This window comes from Dama dama, chromosome 3 (assembly GCF_033118175.1).
Source record: "Dama dama isolate Ldn47 chromosome 3, ASM3311817v1, whole genome shotgun sequence".
Classification (NCBI taxonomy): domain Eukaryota; kingdom Metazoa; phylum Chordata; class Mammalia; order Artiodactyla; family Cervidae; genus Dama; species Dama dama.
Genome location: NC_083683.1, coordinates 64,505,513 through 64,526,376, shown reverse-complemented (window position 1 = coordinate 64,526,376; position 20,864 = coordinate 64,505,513). Strand labels below are relative to the sequence as shown.

At 38.0% G+C, this 20,864-nt stretch overlaps 1 protein-coding gene across 3 annotated transcripts in view; it reads left to right on the top strand.

Annotated features, from left to right (window-relative positions):
- The window catches only part of SRGAP1 (SLIT-ROBO Rho GTPase activating protein 1), a 298,404-nt gene that overhangs the window by 202,128 nt on the left and 75,412 nt on the right, over positions 1-20,864 (top strand). For all 3 annotated transcript variants that reach the window (XR_009690798.1, XM_061130901.1, XM_061130896.1), the window contains exons 5-8: positions 1,903-2,085; positions 2,560-2,688; positions 18,532-18,753; positions 20,701-20,802. Coding sequence is in view for 2 of the 3 variants with exons in the window: in XM_061130901.1 (XP_060986884.1) it covers positions 1,903-2,085; positions 2,560-2,688; positions 18,532-18,753; positions 20,701-20,802 (636 nt within the window). In the remaining variant the exon portion in view is untranslated. The remainder of the gene's footprint in view (positions 1-1,902; positions 2,086-2,559; positions 2,689-18,531; positions 18,754-20,700; positions 20,803-20,864) is intronic.

Below are 20,864 nucleotides of genomic sequence, written 5' to 3'. Positions count from 1 at the left end.
ATCAGATTTTATGAGAACAAGTAAAGGCTCCTCATTAACCCCAAATTTTGCTCTTCAAATAGTCATCTGGAGGATGTGCATTAAGCTGAACCCTTTTCTACCTTTTACGTATAACCTATGAAAAAAAAAGCAGTTGGGTTACACCTAAATAAATATGTTTATTCTAGTGATGCTTCCAGCCCTCAGACTATTTTAAAGCTCATATTTGAAACAAGAAAAATCAAGTTCCTTACTTTAAAACATTACATCAATCTCTTGAACACAATTATACCTTAGTTATAAAGTTAGCTCTGGATAACTTACAGTTATTTACAGATGAAATAAAGTCTGTTTTATGTGGATGAGAATTTGACATCATTTTTGAGAATGTACTCACACTGATTACTTGGTTGCTGAATTTTCAGATATTCCTTGAGACATTAGTTGCATTGGAATCACCATAACTTTAAACTTTTTTTAATTAAAAAATTTAAATTAGGGTTAATTATATATTTATAATATACATGGGAAGGATACATTACAAAATTTCATCTCCTGTATATTCCTATTATCTACTAAAATGCAAATTACATGTACCATTTCTAAGAGAAGAAATAAGATACACTATATATGAAGGGTTTTATACACAATTTTATTTATAAAAAGCAATAAGTGAAATATTCTAAAATGTTCAATAATAGAGAATTGGTATAAGGAAATATTATACAGCTCTTTTAGAGGAATGTTTTGTGGTATAGAGAAATGTTGATATTTTTAAGAGGAAAAGGATGTAGGAGACTAAAAATTACACAGTATGATTCAGATTTTTTTGAAGGAGAAGTGATATATGTCATTTTAAAATGAAGAAGAGTATGTGTCTGTGTCTGTATGTGTGTTTTCATAGAGAAAAGACTGAATAGCTGTCTACCAAAATCATATGCTTTTTTATTTTTTACTTTTTATTTTACTTTGTTTTTTCAACATGTTTTTACATTGAACATAAAATATTACTTTGTGCTTAGGAAAAATTTTTTTCCCTAAAACCATATATGAACCTTACATTTATGTTTTATATTTTGACAAGTAGATTTTAAGCAATATAGTCCTTTTAGTAAGGGCTATACTTATTCTGTGAAGAAAGCTGAGCACCGAAGAACTGATGCTTTTGAACTGTGGTGTTGGAGAAGACTCTTGAGAGTCCCTTGGGCTGCAAGGAGATCCAACCAGTCCATCCTAAAGGAGATCAGTCCTGGCTGTTCATTGGAAGGATTGATGCTGAAGCTGAAACTCCAATACTTTGGCCACCTCATACGAAGAGTTGACTCATTGGAAAAGACCCTGATGCTGGGAGGGATTGGGGGCAGAAGGAGAAGGGGATGACAGAGGACGAGATGGCTAGATGGCATCACTGACTCCATGGACATGAGTTTGGGTAAACTCCGGGAGTTGGTGATGGACAGGGAGGCCTGGCGTGCTGCAGTTCATGGGGTCGCAGAGTCAGACATGACTGAGAGGCTGAACTGAACTGATACTTATTTGGAGTTTTTTGTAATTCCAAAGTTTAGCTAAAATTTATCCGTGTGTGATGGTTTATTCTGCAAATTAATAATTCAGAGGAGATTTTAGAGAAACACTTTCAAGCTTCAGGGAACTTTTTAAGTACACTGAAAGTACACACAAGACTCTGTCAATCATTTTTTCATCACAGTCTGTTCCTAAATGCCTCTTCCTGGCAGGTGAATTTGCATATTTCTGTTTGCTTTATGTAAAAAGAATAGTATATCTGTTATCTATTTTACTAACAATCTGGCTCTCCCTCTGCCAGTTGGAAGGTGATATCTTTAACATACACGTCATATAATGGTTTCCATTCCCTAAGTTACAGACTAACATCTTTTAACAATTTGGGTCACATTTTCATAGGTGATGAAAACATACCATATGTATCACGCGGAGAGCATCAGCGCAGAGAGCAAACTGAAAGAGGCTGAGAAACAAGAAGAGAAGCAAATTGGCAGGGCTGGTGATCCAGTCTTCCATATTAGACTGGAAGAGAGACATCAGCGGCGAAGCTCGGTGAAAAAAATTGAAAAAATGAAGGAAAAAGTAAGTAAAACTAGACTGTAGAGCCCTTCTGCCCTCCCTGGAGGTGACAAACCTAGAAAGAGTGATATAACAGCTGATAGACACACGTTGTAAATTACTGTGAAATGACATGCATTTCCTCCCACGGGGATGAAAAATGTTTAAGAAACATAAAAATCATGTAATAACAGCTGGACATTGTTTAGTGGTAAATGCCAAGTATCTAGTACACAATGTAGAGAATTTTGAATATTAACAGAACAGATTTCATTGCAAATGGGCCTGACGCCCAAATACATTGTTGCTATTCCCCGTCGCTGGGCAATTTTCATTTATTTAAATCAGATTCAAATTGTACTTTTCTCAAAGGACTTGGAAGGTCATTTATATATGTAGAATAAATCGTTTAGATGAATAGAAATTCATGTATGTTTCCCTGTCTGATTTCAAAATGACTATTGTTTATCCCAATTCCTGGATCCTCTTCATTTCCAGAGACAAGCAAAATATTCGGAAAACAAGCTTAAGTCGATTAAGGCACGGAATGAATATCTCCTAACCCTTGAAGCAACCAATGCCTCAGTTTTCAAGTATTATATTCATGATCTTTCAGATTTAATTGATGTAAGTACTTGAAGTTTTTATGTTTTTCACATCAAGGTGGAGTTAGCAATAACCCTATTTCCTTGATTCTAAAATACCTTCATTTATTAAAACAATGTTGTTTTATGTAATTCTCAGGGCGGGGGAATGCTGCAAATTACACTACATAGGATTTGTTGTTGTTGTTCAGTCGCCAAGTCGTGTCCAACCCTTTGCGACCCCATCTATTGCAGCACACTGGGTTTCCCTGTCCTTTACCATCTCCCAGAGTTTGTTCGAACTCATGTCCATTGAGTCAGTGATGATGCTATCCAGCCATCTCATCTTCTTTCATCTCCTTCTCCACCTGCCTTCAGTCTTTCCCAGCATCAGAGTCTTTTCCAGTGAGTTGGCTCTTCACATCAGGTTTCCAAAGTATTGGAGCTTTAGCATCATGCCTTCCAATGAATATTCAGGGTTGATTTCCTTTGGGATTGACTGGTTTGATCTCCTTGTATGCACTAAGATACTACAAATTTTAAGATGGAAAAAAAAATTTAAGATACATGTGAAACACTGTGCAACCTAAAACCACTGAAAAATAAGCTAGGAAGTTCTGTAAAGCTGTCAGTATCCAGAAAACTAGTTGGGAAGGCACTCCAGGCATTTTCAAATGATGCAATAGCACAGCCCTAACTTCATTCATTGGTTTAAAATATATTTATTGAGCCCCTACTATTATGAGATGCTAAGGCTCTGAAAAGCTATAAATATACAGTTCCTTTTTTTTTTTTTACTTTATTTGGCTGCACTGGGTCTTTTAGTTGCAGCCTGCAGAATTCTCAGTTGAAGCATGTGAAATCTAGTTCCCAGACCTGGGGTCAAACCCAGGCCCCCTGCATTGCAAGCTCAGAGTCTTAGCCTCTGGATCACCAGGAAAGTCCCTAAATGTACACTTCTCACCCCTTGGAATTTAAAGTGGAAAAGCCAGGTGTGAAGCAAATGACCATGCAAATGATTGCTTTATGACAATTGTGATAGATACTGTGAAGCAAAATAGGATACACAGAAACCACTTTTATTATCTAACAGGATATGATATAAAAACACTAACTGGGCTCATTTGGAAATCTGCAAGTAGGAATGGCTGCGCACTCCAGGATTCTTGCCTGGAGAATTCCATGGACAGAGGAACCTAGAGGGCTACAGTGGGTCACAAAGAGGCAAACACAACTGAGTGACCAACACTTTCACTTTTCAAGTATTTAACTATTATTATGTTTGTGTAATGTTTACTACCAACTCTGGCCCTCAGCATCATTCATCCTTTCAATCAGAAATTGTCCAATGAGTAGCCCAATCATTGTGCTAACACTATAGAAGATGCAAAGATGAAATAGACAAAAATCCTGTGTCCAAAAACACCAGTATCTGAAAATAAAAGATAAAGAGTGATGTAAGTACAGAGTTATCTGCTGGAATTTTACTCATATTCTGCTTTGCAGTGATTGAATTCAGTGATGATAATATAAAATTATTTTCTGTGGCTCATGGTGTATCATAGTTTAGACATATAGTAGTAGGTTAAGGCAACTATTTTTGTAGTGAGTTAAGTCTACATATTTAGCTATTAGTTATTAAACATTTACTTACTTGACTGCATCAGGTCTTAGTTGCACTTAATTATTTTAAATACAGAAGCTTTAAAAAAAATTGTTTTTTTTCTTCTAGCACTCTGATGAAATAAAAGGATTTTTTTTTTCTGCTAGATTGCTGTTAGTTTTCCTGAATAAAAATTAAAAAAAAGATTCTGAGCCCTATTTTCAAACTTAGATCTGTAAGTATTCTGCAAAATAGATGGGATATAGAACTAACTCTGTGTAACAACTCTGCTTGCTTGTTTTTTTTGTTTGTTTTTTTTTGCCTATTTTGCTCTTTTTTTTTTTTTCCATTTTTATTCGTTGGAGGCTAATTACTTTACAGTATTGTAGTGGTTTTTGCCATACATTGACATGAATCAGCCATGGATTTACATGTGTTCCCCATCCCGATCCCCCCTCCCGCCTCCCTCTCCATCCCATCCCTCTGGGTCTTCCCAGTGCACCAGCCCTGAGCACCTGCTTGCTTGTTTTGTTTAGGGCTTATTTTAGTGATTGGAGTATTTGGCTAAACCCAAGCCAATTTAATATGAGGATAAGTTAATCTTGAAAGGAAGTGTGAAAGTGTCAGTCCCTCAGCCGTGTCTGACTCTTTGCGACCCCATGGACTGTAGTCCACCAGGCTCCTCTGTCCATGGGATTCTCCAGGCAAGAATACTGGAGTGGGGTGCCATTCCCTTCTCCAGCGGGTCTTCCCCACCCAGAGATAAAACCCAGGTCTCCTGCATTGCAGGCAGATTCTGTACCATCTCAACCACCAGGGAAGTCCCTGATCTTGAAAAGTACTTCTTTAATACCTACAAGGTGCCAAGCACTGTTCTTGATAATGGGGATCCAGCCATAAACAGAGTCCTCACCTCCGTGGTGTTTTGTACTAGCTGGGGAGACAAGCCATAAACAATGTACATTATCTGTATGTGATATGTGTGTAATATGGACATATTTAATATGTATATAAATTAATGCTTATTGTAGTACATTGTAGTAGTAACAGTGCCGTGAAGAAAAATAAACTAGAGCCGTGGGGCTGCTTTTTTTGACGATGTGGTCAGAAAAGCCTGATGTTTGAGCAGAAAAGTGAGCTGCAAGCTTTATTGCCAACAGGGAAGAAATCACTCATACAGAAGGACTGGCAAGTCTACAGGTATAGAGTTGGAGGTGTGTTTGGCAAGTTCAAGGTGCTTGAGGAATAGCAAAAGAGGCCAGGATGGCTGGAGTGGAGCGAGTGAGGAAAAGGTGTTGGGAGTGAAGGGAGGCAGAAGCCCACTCATTTAGGGGTCTTGGGGCAAGAAAAAGAGGCTAGATTTTGTTCTTAGTTTGAGGTGAAGCCATTGAAGGGTTTTAAACAAGGGTTTGAAGCCATTGAAGGATTTTAAGCAAGGAGGTGACATCACCTAGTTTACATTTGAAAGACTCACTCTGACTTCTGGGTAGAAAATAGGCTAAGGTGGGTGAGGAGGACAAATGTGAAAAATGCAAGCTATATCTAGAGTCTTTGCTTTTCCAGGCTAGAGATGATGCTGGCTTGGACTGGCATGATAGTGATAAACCTGTGAGAAGTGTTTGGATTAAAAATGTATTGAAAACAGAACTAAGAGAAAATTAGAGTGGTGGGGGGTTTGTTTGTTTGTTTGTTTTTTAAAAAGGATAAAAATGACTCCTAGCTCAGGTCTTGAATAACTAGGTTAATGATAATACCCTTTGCTGACATGGGGACCCTGGAGAGGAGCAGTACTTCTGCTACGTCTATTGATAGTAAGGTTGAGATACCAACGGGGCACCCACATGGAGGTGTTCAGTAGCATCGATGCTACTAGGATATATAGGACAAGAAGAACATGTCAAGTTTATATGAGTCACCATCATGTTTGTAGATATTTATTGACCTCTTACTATGTGACAGGCACCTAGGTTTCTAAGCATAATCTCATCTAGTCATTATAACTTTGTGAGGTAAATACTATTTTCTCCATTTTATAGATTTAGAGAACTGACTGAGGCTTAGCTACACCGTGTAACTTCCCCAACGTTACACAGCTATGTTGGGTTTCAAACTCAGACTTTAACCTCTAGGTTGAAATAATTCTGTTTTAAATAAATAATAGTTAAATATGCCAACTGTTTTCAAATAGCTGAATTTTTTTTTAAGATCAGCCTTAAAATGTGAACAGTTAAAAGAAAATAAATAAAATGTGAACAGTTCTCAAATGATACAACTTAAATATGAATTTTAAAAGAAATGATGTGAAATTAGTATTAATATATTGTCATATTCAAAAGAAACTGAGTACTCTTACTGAAAATTCTAATTCCTATTCGTTGACTCACTTTTAAGGCAATCAGAGTGTGACTCTGTACTTTCTGAAATGGCTGCTTGTTTTCCAGGAATCCAATTTGCATATATAGTGGTAATCCTAAAAATCATTAAGCTTGACCTTTCATGGTGAAAGAGAAACTGATTATAATGCAAAGGCAACTGGAATCTTTTATGCTTTATGAGTCTATTTAGCAAAACGCCTTTTATACTGAGCTATCTAATAATTATTAGAAGGGTCGTTATAACCTCTAGTGAGAAAAAGTTAAGACAATATTTTTCATGTGCTTTAAAACATTTTGTATGTCAAAGGACACAGAAGATACTAAATATCTTGATTAGATCAAAGCATTATACATAGTCAAAGAATTCAAGTTGAGACCTTTTTTACACAAATCTCCAGTCTCCCAAGGCTTCTGCTCAAGTCTGTATCTGTCTCATAAATTTTCTATGATAGATGATTATGAATTGATATTTAAAAAGTCATATAAATTTTCCATAGAATTTATATTTTAAAGCTAGTCTTTGTATTATGATAGAAGCAGTACATTATTATAGAAATCTAGAAAATACTAGAAGCAAAAATAAAATGATCACATAGTTACTGCCTAAAATGGTCACTATTAAAATGTAGACTTTTTCTGTGTCCATGCATACATTTTTAGATCGTACAGAGAGTACGAAATCACATTTTACATACAGCTTTATAACTCACTTTGTCTAGTCATTGATCTCCATCCTTCTATTTCAGAAAATTTCCATTTCATCTGATAACCAGACTAGATTCTCATCTGTGACCCCCCAAAATGTTTCTCAGCTGGTATGTTAAGACCAGATCCAATTTAGGATCACACATTGCATCTGTGTGATGTGTCCCTTCAGTCTGTTTTTATCCAGCCAAGTCCCTTGTTAAAGAGACAGTTGTTGAGGAGACAGTCATTTCAGAGAAAGTCCCAGCCTCTCAATTTGTGTGATAAGTTGTTGTGATGTTATTTAGCCCATTTCTCTATCCCCTCTATTTCCTACAAAGCAAACACACATCCATAGACTTTATGGATTCAAGTTAAGCACTTTGCAGCGGAATACATCATGGGTGGTATTGCTGCATTTTAAGTAGGTGTATAACAACATAAGTTTAATGCACCAATAGTAATATTGAAACTGATCAGTAGCTTACAGTGGTATATCTCTGATTCCTCCATCATAGAGTTTAGTTTTTTCTCCTTGCAACAGACTCTGGATATTCTTAAACCTCTTGAATTTGGATTTTATTAAATTGCTGATGTGCTCAGTCGTGGCCGACTCTTTGCGACCCCATGGTCTGTAGCCTGTCAGGTTCCTCAGTCCATAGAATTTTCCAGGCAAGAATACTGGAGTGGGTCGCCATTTCCTTCTCCAGGGGAATCTACTAATTTCTTACTCAGCAACATCTGAGCAATAATTTACTCTTGGTCAATGAAATGCTTTCTTAAGAGTACGAATTGTTGTTCAGTTACTCAGTCATATCCGACTCTTTGCCACCCCATGGGCAGGGAAGCACACCAGGCTTCCCTGTCCTTCACTGTCTCCCAGAGTTTGCTCAAATTCATGTCCACTGAGTCAGTGATGCCATACAATGGTCTCATCCTCTGTCGTCCCCTTCTCCTGCCCTCGATCTTTCCCAGAATCAGGGTCCTTTCCAATGAGTAAGTACATCAGGCAGCCAAAGTATTGGAGCTTCAGCTTCAGCCTCAGTCCTTCCAGTGAAAATTCGGGTTGATTTCCTTTAAGATTGACTGGTTTGATCTCCTTGCTGTCCAAGGGACTCTCAAGAGTCTCCTCTAGTGCCACAGTTTGAAACCATCAATTCTTCGGTGCTCAGCTTTCTTTACAGTCCAACTCTCACATCTGTATAAGACTCCTGGAAAAACCATAGCTTTGACTAGATGGACTTCTGTCAGCAAAGTGATGTCTCTGCTTTTTAATATGCTCTGTAGGTTTGTCATAGCTTTTCTTCTGAGGACCAAGCTCCAAAAATCACTGTGGGCAGTGACTGCAGCCATGAAATTAAGATGCTCGTGTCTTCATTTCACTACAGTCACTCAGTTGTATCTAACTAACTCTTTGCAACCCCATGGACTGAAGCACGCCAGGCCTCCCTGTCCATCACCAACTCCCAGAGCTTGCTCAAACTTATGTCCATTGAGTCAGTGATGCCATCCAACTATCTCATCCTCTGTCGTCCCCTTCTCCCACCTTCAATTTTTCCCAGCATCAGGGTCTTTTCCAATGAATCAGTTCTTCGCATCAGGTGGCCAAAGTATTGGAGTTTCAGCTTCAGCATCAGTCCTTCCAATGAATACTCAGGACTGATTTCCTTTAGGATGGACTGGTTGAATCTCCTTGCAGTCCAAGGGACTCTCAAGAGTCTTCTCCAACACCACAGTTCAAAAGCATCAATTCTTTGGTGCTCAGCTTTCTTTATAGTTCAACACTCACATCTATACAAGACAACTGGAAACACCATAGCCATGACTAGACGGACCTTTGTTGGCAAAGTAATGTCTCTGCTTTTTAATATGCTGTCTAAGTTGGTCATAGCTTTTCTTCCAAGGAGCAAATGTCTTTTAATTTCATGGTTTCAGTTACCATCTGCAGTGATTTGGAGCCAAAAAAAATTAAGTCTCTCACTGTTTCCATTGTTTCCCCATCTATTTGCCATGAAGTGATGGGACCAGATGCCATGATCTTAGCTTGCTCCTTGGAAGAGTATAAGTTAATAATGACAATTTAAGAAAATATTTTCAGATACTTCAGACTATTAACTTATATATCTTTGTCACCTTATTTAATGGAATCCTCTTTTGTTAATTACTACAGGTCTAAAAACTTTAATAATTCAGCACTTTGATAATAAATTTCAAGTCTTTCCTATAGACATGGAGATGATCTAATGTTTTTATGTTAATTTAATAATTCAAATTTTATCTGTTTTAGTTAAACTTCACCTTTACCTGTCAATGTTAAGTTTGGCTACTCCAGATACTGTGTTATCTTTAGGGAGATGGGAACGGTTTGCACTGAGGGAGGAGGGAGGCAGAGGAATTATGAAATATCTCTAATGCTTTATTTATTTGAAAGAATGCAGTTGCCCTTTGTTTCTGTGGGAAATTGGTTCCAGGACCCCCTCATGGATATCAAAATCCAAAGGTTCTCAAATCCCTTACAGTTAGTCAGCCCTTCATATCCATGGATGTGACACCCACAGATATGGAGAGCTTACTGTATATGTTTGACACTTATCTGTAAATTTGGCATGTTTTACATTTAGAAACAGAAAAAGCAGAGAGTTAGAAAACATCATAAAAACCAGCCTGAAATATTTTAATCTAAAGTACACCAGTGTACTTGAACTTGCCAGTTTTTAAATTATGATTTATCTTTTTGTACAGAGTTTTAAATAGTCTTCCTTTGTACACCAACCCCCATTGTGTATTATCTGTGATTTCTACTTTTGAGCTTTTTATCATGCAAGAAAAAATATTGTGAATATTTACAATGTTTTCACGATCTTGCATAGTTGGCAATTGATAACTAATTTGGTAACAGTTTTGTTTACTCTTATCTTTCAACAACTCTTTTCTCAACTATGTTATCCGTTCAATATTTAATTATAATAAATATAAATGATACAAATACTGTACCGTCAGCTCTTGAAAGCCTAGACTAATTGAGCAAAAATATTCCCTGGTGGCTCAGATGGTAAAGAATCTACCTGCAATGCCAGAGACCTGTGTTCGATCGCTGGGTTGGGAAGATCCCCCTGGAGGAGGGCATGGCAACCCATTCCAGTATTCTTGCCTGGACAATCCCCATGGACAGAGGAGCCTGGGGTCTACAATCTATGGGGTCACGAAGAGTCGGACACGACTGAGTGACTAAGCATAGCACATTAGAGAGAGCCTATTAGCTGTTCTCTACGTGTTCACAGTGCCTTGGCATTTGTCACTGTGCTTTAGAGCAGGAGTTCACAAACTCTCTGTAAGGGGTCAGATAGCAAATATTTTAGACTTTGTGAGCCTTACGGTCTTTGTCCCTACTCAAGTCTAGTGCGGAAGTAGCCACAGATAGTAAGTAAGCACATGGACGTGGTTGTGTTGCAATCATCCTTCATCTATTATGTCAGGTCATGGGCTGGATTTTGCTCATAGGCCAGTTGGCTGACCTCTGCTTTATAGAATGAACTGAGGGTTAGTTAATCCAGAGGGTCATTTAAGCAGAAGACTGTTAAAATTCCTCTATGTAGAAAGTTCTAAGTAAATTTTAGTTTGTCGAGTTAACAGTATCTTATTTTGGCATCAGTTGGGAAGTGAACAAAGTTAATTTTATAGTCAGGTTTTTATTATGTCATTCTAAAAAATTAATATGAATTGCAAGTATTGGGCAAAGGAAATTTAATTGATTTGGGAGTTTAACGGCATATTATAGAGTAAAATAGATTGTAGTTTCTAAAATAATAGATTTTGTATCTGTTGTCATTAAATATCTCCAGCATTAAGTGTGAAAGAGACCATAGCTAATTATTCTTTAAAAATTAGGTTGTATTACAACCAGAAGAAAAACCATACAGGCAGCAAATATTTTTGATTGATTGCTAAAATGTTTAAGTGATTGTGATTTGCTAAGAGAATAGAGTTAGGGAGAGTACAAGTCTTAATGCTAGGAATCTCTGATCTGGAATTATATTCACCACTCTGTATATCTCAAATTCTTAAAACAACTGGTTTTAAGATTGCAGAACTGATAATGTAGCCTCTCTCAGTCCAGTTCTACACCTACCCACCTTCAAAAGGCAGTCAGGGAAACAAAATCCTCAACAGTAAGATTCTATTAATGCTTTGTCCCTGAGCACCTGCCCTGTAATAAAAAATATTTGTCATCCTTTCAGTACAGTTTTGCAGTCTCCAGTTACTCCCAATAAGAGTTTGCGATCACTTTGAAGGTTGAAGGATAAATCTTACTGTTACAGAATCCCCCTACTCTAGCTAATTTTCTTGGTAGAGATTTCTGTCATGTGTTTCGTTAGCCATTTGTACAGAATAAGATTGAAATTAGGTTATATATTTTGCATGCCATGTTTATTTTTATCACTTCTAAATCATCAGCTAAATTATCATCAAAACTTTTATCCTCACACATACATTTAATTAAAAAGCAACTTATTCAGAGTTCAGATTTTCCTTAATTAGTTTGACTTTTCCCCCACTACATAATAGTATTAAGATTTATCCGTGAAAACCTGCCAAATTTTAATATTGCAGTCCCCATTAGGCCTGAACTCTTATTAGGAAAATTATAAAGAGATCATGTTAAATGGGTTAGGCCAGTGTAGTTATCATGTAAATTGATGTATGAATGTTTTTATCCCTTCATAGAAGAAAGGGTATTTAAAAACTGAAATGAGTTGGGTGACCGAAGTGGATGGCCTTAAACATTCCTTCCAAGGGAGGTGCCACAGGCCTTTGTTAGAGAATTGCATCCACCTGGTTCCACCACAGCAGAGGCTGCTGTTTCTCAGACTCCAGTGCTGGCTTTTCCATCTCAGCTATACCTCTGAGTGTTCAAAGTTGCCTAAGACATGATCCTTGGGTGTTTTTTCTCTTGGTCCTTTGCCTCAATACTATCTTATGGTCCTTATGGTATCTTATCTTATTTTTACTACCAGCCTTCATCATCTTCCTGGGCTTCATATATGCATATCCACTGCCCCCTGGACATCTCTAACCAGATGTCTACAGGCGTCTTGAACGTTTGTCCCTGTTATCATCATCCTCTGCACACATAACTTTTTCTTACCCATTGTTTACAGCTCAGAAAATGATACCACATTCCACTCAGTTGCCCAGGCCAAAAACTCAGTTCTCTCATCCCCCACATGTAAATGCGTGAACATAATCATATTATCTCTCCGTCCGAAATATCCCAAACCTTGGTATTTCTTACCCCCTGCATTCTCATTCTCCTAGACAAGGCCTCTTCATCTCTTACCTGGCCTTAGGAAAGATGTTCAGCTTCACTAAGACCTTCCAATCAATAGTTCATTCTCTTTCCAAGAAACCAAAGTACTAAAAAAGATAAATCAGACCTGTAACCCCTATTTAAAAACTCTTCATTAGAATAAAATTCAAGCTGTTCACCAAGACCCTATGTGAACTGGCACTCACCTGCCACTCCGCGTCATCTCCTGCAACATTCCTCTTGGTCCCCAAGCTTCAGGCCTTTCTGTTACCCGCACACACTCAGCTTTTTCTTGCCTGGGGCCTTTCTCATGTTTTGTCTAGAGCACTCTTTGTTTCAGAGCTTTCCAAGACTGATTCCTTCTATTCATTCAGGTGGCACCCAGCTGCCCTGTATAAAATAGCAGCACCCTTTCCCCCTAGCACTCCCTGTTCCTCTGACTTGTTTTCTTCATGGCATGTACCACCTGACCTGTATTTATTGGGAGTTGCTTGATTTGTTCTCTCTCCTCTCTTGTGATTTGACTCAGGGTAGTTAGAGAGGTTTGACCTGTGGGAAAATGAATCCAGTGCAGCTCCTCTAAAGGAAATGATTGCCCCTATGGATGGGAGCTGTATTAGACAACAAAAGATTTTTCAGCCTCCTCCTGGGCTCCGGCATATGCAATCTCAGTTCTCCTCCTCCTGTTTCCTACTTTGTATCCGTTCCTATCACACAGATGTACCATCTTGACCTCTTCCTTGCTAAAGAGAAATTCCAAACATTTGCTAAATGCTTGGCTGCAGTTGTTAAAGCAGGAATAAAAATTAAATTGTCGGCTCTGGGTTGTCAGGATCCCAGACATGGAAGCAGGTGTGTAAAATTTGCTTGTAGTTTAGACATCCAGTTCAATCCCACAAGATGCCTCTCTGTCACAAAATGTGTCAGTGGTATCTCGGGTGAAAGCTAGAGGAGAGATTAGTGAAGGACGAAGAAGAACTCAACTTTCTTCATTTGGCATCCACTGTAAAAGCGCTGAGCATGTCTATTTCTGGTCCTTGGAAAGCTACCCATCATCATGTGAAAGCTGTGTTTTGCAGTTCAGTTTGCTTGGGTTGCACTATTTTTCAGAGAGACTCAAAAAAAGACAGGGTAGACCGAGTCCTTACCCAATATCCATGGTTCTGGAATGGCCAAAGCCAAGCTTATTAAAAGGAGTGATGATGTTAAGATAGAATACTTCTACACGGGTTGCTTCCCTCTCCATTCTCATGACAACCACTTAATTTTGGAGTCACATACAGGCTGGAGGCTGCTTTACAAATGACATTGGCCATTACTGTTCCGGAAGCATGTATGTGGGACTTATTTCCCATGGAGTTCCATTATGGTAATCCCATCTAAGTCCAAACTTCCACCCCACTAGGGTTCCTCATGTCATGGAGTTTACTTCCCCCCAAAACAAGTTATCTCCCTGAACAGCCATGATCCAGTTATGCCTAACATTCTGGCATTATACCCACCAAGTATATACTTCAACTGATCTCTCAACCTTTGGGGTAAGAGAAAGTATTTGTCACAGGCCACAATACCTAAATTTTATCTTCATTTTTTTATCCTATTTGCAACTCTTTTGCCTAAGGCAATTAGCCTTACTGTGGTGATTTAGACTAATGCCTAGTGGAATCTATCTTGGCAGCTCATAGGATGTGAAAAAAAAAAAAAAAATACACCCTTCAACTTCCAACAGTCTTTCTTTCCCCAGCTTTAATCCATAATTTAATATATCCATTCAGAGGTTTTCATCCATCAAACAACACTATTTTGTTTTCATGAAACATTTTATTGGTTTCTTATGTATTTTCATCATTAAATGCACTTGGGTTATAATTCAACTCTTTGTTCAAAAACTGGCTTTTCATATTGTCATTAATAATTCATAAGCTCCATAGAATTACTTTAGGCCTTTTAACCAAGTATCTTGAATCTTAACATATCCAGTGTCATTTTCGCTTCTAATTTAGAAAAAAAAAAAAATGATTGTGACAGGCCTTGCTGTCTCAGGAGACCTTGAATAAGAATTTTATTCCTGCTTCTTGTTTCTTTTAAAGTTCAGGATGGTTTAAAAACCTGGAGTGTAGAAAATGCTGCTTATCACAAGTAACAAAAACATGCCAGTTACGTGACCTCACAGACTAAAAAGTACCGGTAAAGGTCAGAGGAGGAAAGTTTCCATCAAAGTTCGTCACAGAAATCTTCTAAGTGTTGCTCTCAAAGTCCCAGAGGCACCCGGGGAGGCCCCCCAGTCAGTTACTAAACCGCATGCATGCATGCTTCTCCCTAGATTATTAGGAAACCATAGTGAATTCAAAGGTCTCTTACTGGGATCAGACCCACCAGGTTTGCCTGGCTGAACTGGATGTAGAAACATGCCCCGGTACTTTTAGAATCTTGACATTTACTCCCCTAAAGAAGCCACACTTAGAAATTTGAAGAGTGAACTAAATCTGGAAATAATGAGAATTTGGTATGTATTTTTCAGAGCTGTAATTCAAGTAGATAGTTGGGGTTGAATTTCTTTCTTCCTCTTTTTCCTTCATTCTTCTGTTTTTTCCTTTCTCTTTTACCATGAAAAGAGACCTGGTTTTTTTGGAGGGGAGGAAAAGACTTTTCTCTGGATTGTTTCTTTCCTCTCAGTATCAATTTTCTCTTAAGTTCCATTGGGATCTGTACTCATAAAATAAAGCAGCTTATACGATCTGCTTCATTAAAGTCAAGTTGAATCTGATTCTTTTAGAATGGTAGGGTGTGTTGAAGCACTAGAATATCTCAAAGAAATGAGGCCATTTTCTTTACAAATTCATGTTTTCCTAAGATGAGGGGTTATTGAAAGAATAATTTTCAGTCCTTCTGATGTATATAAAACTGCTACACAGAACCATTATGGATTTTTGAGGAATAAGAGGAACAAAAGAGGACTTTGCTCATCCAAGGCTAGAATTTTTTAATCAAGTGAAAATCAGTCTCTGTATTTGAGAGCAGCTGATTCCACTGGAAATGTATTAATGCAGAGGCTGATTGTCACATTTCACAACTGTGTTTTACTTGCGTTTGTAATTGTGATGTGGCTCTTTTACATCAAGAAATTTTTAATCATGTCGATTCTCTGACCTGGAGAAATGGCACCCCGAAGGACAGAGTAAAGACCCTTGACTGCTTCAGTGCGAGGCTTCTCTGACTTAGTGCGTGTGTGAATCAACATGTGGATTTCTTTTTTAAACTTCAGATTCTAATTCAGTCTATCAGGGGTGGGCCCTAGAGTCTGCATTTCTAACAAGCTCCAGGCGATACTCATGCTGCTGGGCCACAGACCACACTTTGAAAAGCAAGACTTTAGAATATGTTTATGTAAAAATTCCAAGTTGAAGCATTCTGAAATTGGAGGGGGAAGGTGGAATCAAGGGTGTTAGCATGTCTAAGGACCGGCCATTGATTAAATCCTGGCTCTGGAAGGTCCCCTGGAGGAGGGCATGGCAACCCACTCCAGTATTCTTGCCTAGAGAATCCCATGGACAGAGGAGCCTGGTGGGCTACAGTCCATAGGGTCGCAAAGAATCAGACATGACGGAAGTGACTTAACACAACAAGGACAGGCCAGTGATTGAATCTGTACCTTCATAAAGCACGAAACAAGTTGTGTGTTGCCTAAGTGTCAAGTACTAACACTCTTTTAGTAGCAAACAAATGAACAGCTTAAACTTGAATTCCTTGAGAATGGAGATTATATTTTACTAAGTTCTAGTCCAGTGGTGTCCAGCCTTTCTGGCACCAGGGACCGGTTTCATGGAAGACAAAATCTTTCCACAGACTTGAGCGGGGGATGGTTTCAGGATGATTCAAGCACATTATATTTACTGTGTACTTTTTTCCTGTTATGATTACATCAGCTCAACCTCAGATCATCAGGCATTAGATCCTGGAGGTTGGGGACCCCTGTTCTTAGTCTTCATATTCCTAGAGCCTAGCAAATGCCCAGGAATCTATAGATGGCCAGTTAGTGAGCTGAACTGAATTGAATCAAGTTGAATTGATTGAATTTCATGAGAACTGTAAAAGAATGACCTGCTTTTGTATATTTAAAACCACTAGTTTTATATTTGTATTGCTTTTATGTACAGATTTAATACTCTGTCAGTAATTTATAATTGACCGATATTCATACTTGTTTTCCTTTTAAAAGTATACCCTTAAAATGCAATGTGAAAAAATAAATATAAATCAAAGGTAGTGAAGATTCAAGAAGCCAAAGCCCTGGTATGCCCAGGAGTATTAAACAAAATTCTATCTCCAGTAAAAGGACTTTGACAATCATTTCTTATTTAAAAATTTTATTCTGGAGGTAAGAAAGTAGGCATTCCTGGGGTGTTTAGGCAGATTCAAACCTGTTCTTCCCATTTCTGAAAGAGTATACTTTAATATTGTCTTCAGTAAATTATACAGATATCAAAATGTTACAGTTAGTATGTTTGCATCCGAGAAGGATTTCAGAAAATCACTGTATCAATTTCAGTCTACATGAACAAACTTGAATGCTATTTTTTATTATTTCCTTTCAATATTTGATTTTGCTTCTTGTATTTTTAATAGCTTTATTGAGATATAATTCACATACCCTACAGTTAACTCATTAAAAATCCACAGTTGGCTTTTATTATATTCACAGAGTTGTATATATATTGCCACAAAACAATTTTAGAACATTTTCATTACTCCAAAAAGTCCTGTACTCCTTAGCCATCACTTCCTAATTCCTTTATCCCCTAATTTTTCTTCTGTCTCTGAGCAACTACTAACTTACTTTCTGTCTCTATAAATTTGCCTGTTCTGGACATTCATATAAATGGAGCCATACGATGTGTGGTCTCTTGTGACTGACTCACTTAGTATACTATTTCAAGGCTGATCCATGTTGTAGCATGTTATCAATACTTCATTCCTTTTTATGACTGTATAATATTTCCTTTGGAGAAGGAAATGGCAACCCACTCCAGTATTCTTGCCTGGAGAATCCCATGGACAGAGGAGCCTTGTGTGCTGCCGTCCATGGGGTTAGATAAAGAGTTGGACACGACTGAGCAACTGAACAATGATATTTCCTTTTGTTTATTTATTTGTTGATGGGCATCTAGGTTATTTCCATTCAGTTGTTAATAATGCTGCTATAAACATTCATGTACAAGTTTTTGTGTGAAAGTATATTTTTATTTGTCTTGTATATATACCTAAGAGTGAAATTGCCAAATCATATGTTAACTCTGTTTATTAACCTTTTGACCTGTCAGACTCTTTTCCCAAGCGGCTGCAATGCTTTACATTCCCATTAGCAGTGTATGAGGATTCCAGTTTCTCTACATCCTCCCCAATCCTGTTATTATCTTTTTGATCATAGCTGTCTTAGTGGTATCTCAGTGTGGTTTTGACTTGCATTTCCCTGATTACGTATCATGTTGAGTATCTATTCACATGCTTATTGACCATATATATTTTTTTTTTCTTTTTTGGGAAATATCTAGCAGATTCATTGCCCATTTCTTAGTTGGGTTGTCTTTTTATTGTTGAGTCATCAGAGGTCTTTATATTATCTAGATACCAATTCCTAATTGGATAACATGATGAGAAAAATATTTTTCCCATTCTGTGGGTTTTCTTTTTACTTGATAGTGCCCTTTGAAACACAAAAGTCTTCAAATATGATGAAACCCAATTTATTTTTTCTTTTGTTGTTTGTGTTTTGATACTGATCCAAGAAACCAAGGCCAGTTGAAAGGTAATGAAGGATTTACTCCTAAGAATTTTATAGTTTTCTAGCTGTCACATTTTGGTCTTTGATCGATTTTTAGTTAATTTTTGTATATGATTTCCTTTTATTTTTTTAAGTGCTGTGATCTTGGCTACCATGCAAGTCTAAACAGAGCCCTGAGAACATATCTCTCTGCGGAGTATAACCTTGAAACCTCCAGACATGAGGGCTTAGACATTATTGAGAATGCAGTTGACAATTTGGAGCCCAGGAGTGATAAGCAGAGATTCATGGAGATGTACCCTGCTGCATTCTGCCCACCAATGAAGTTTGAGTTTCAGTCTCACATGGGTGATGAGGTCAGTATTTGAGTATTTTAATAATAATGAATTGTCTCTAAACCCTCATTACTCTTCCCCTGCTGTACCCAGCAGTTTAAGAATTCTTAGTTGATTTCTCACTACTGCCTTTGCATGGGGTCTTAGCATAACACTCTGTGATCAGCCGCTATCACTTTTTAAAGCAAAGGTCAAACACTCCAGTGCCTCCAGAGGCCAAAGAGATGGAGGTGCAAACTGGCTTGCCTGTAAGCACTAAACTGTTGAAGGATAATTAGTGAGTTCTTCCTTTCCCTCAAGATATTCAAATATAAGTTTAAAACAAAACATTTTGTTGGCCTAATAGAAGCTATCTGAAGACTTCTTAGAATTCTGATTTAAAGATCCCCATAAAGAAAAATAATTACAAATGGCAGGAAAATGAAAGAGAGGAAAAAAGATACAAAACATTTTTTTAAGACTCAAGTTATCTCCAGACTGTTAAAATGAGCATTAGAAACGATGTATTATCTTAGGTTCTTCATATGAATTTAGCTTTGTCTTATTCTGTGCAAGGAGAGAATCCATTTAAACCATTTATGAGTTACAGTGGTATATTTATTGTCTATGAACAGGAGGAAACAAGAAAAACCAATTATTGGAGCATGCTATATAGCACTCAGTGTCCCAGCTGTGCAAAACGATACTCATAGATTAAAAACTCAATTTTAGCTTATTGTGGTGACAGTATGTTTTTAAAAATAGATGTTAATTATAATTTCCATGGCAGATTTCTTCTTTAATGCCATAATTTCTTTGGAACACCTAATGTTAAAATTTAAAAGATATGTATGTATGTACCTGATATATTTCCAACCTAATTTTATTTTTGCTTGATTTGGTAGAGTGAATTACTTGATTAAAAGTGATAAGCAGTTTTTATGCCAGTAGCACATGAATTTTACGGGCGAGTGGCTTATCCCACCCAGAGTTTTGTTTCTAAAACCAATTGGTTACTGTTTTAATCTTTTGGTTATGGACGGATATGCTAAACACAGAATGATAAAATGTCACAGACAAGTGATTTCAATTGGGTTCAAAGTTTTTACTTTTTTATTTTAATATAATAAGCCTCTTGCCCTTTTTTAGGGCCAGTTCTGCCTGTGAGCAATAGTGTCTATGATGTGTCTTAGAGACTCCATAAAAGGAAACCCTCATCTGCCAAGACCATTTCTGTGACCAGAAAGATGAGAAGAAATTGTTTGTTTCTAATCTGATTCTATTATAATTAAAAGTCTCTATTTTTTTTTACCCTAATTGAGATTGTAGCCAAAATATCTTTCTCCCAAAGCCTAAGACTGGTGACTTTTTCAGTTTAATGATTTGGCTGGTAATTGGCAAGAAAAGCCATGGATGAAAGATACAAAAAATAGCACTTTTTCTGAGTTTTCAGTGTGTGCCAAGCAGTGCTATAAGTGCTTCATGAGCATCATCCCATTTTCATCCCCACCACAACCCTATGTTAAAGGTACTCTTACTGTCCCCATTTTACAGACAAGGAAACTGAGGTTTAGTAACTTACCACAGTCACCCAGCTGACTCTCATTGGTAGGCTCTGCCACCTGCCCTACTTTGCCTGCATGACCATACGTTTGGATCACCCTGCACACTCTGCCAGGTACTTATTCCACGAGACAGGCGTCAGCCTCAGAGCTCCATCACCAGCAACTGCCCCGTTCTTCAAGGGAGGCTTCCTACGGCTGCTCTCTTCCCAGACTTATCCAGGCCAAGCAGCCGCATCGCACTCTCACCACTTACATAACAAGTTCATATTTAACACTGGAGTGTGGGGGTGGCTGTTAAAAGTAAAATATGCCATTGGACTCTTGAAGGGACCCGCGATTCTCGCAGCCTTTTCGCGGGAGAGCCGTGCCTCGGGAGCCTGGCTGCAGCGCGGCCCGTCCTAACTGCCCTCTGATTCCGCGATAGGTGTGCCAGGTCAGCGCCCAGCAGCCCGTCCAAGCGGAGCTCATGCTGAGGTACCAACAGCTGCAATCCCGCCTGGCCACGCTCAAGATCGAGAACGAGGAGGTAAGCGTGCTTTCTGCCCCCACCAGTAACCTAATTCTAATGTAAACTGGGAGACGTTTTCA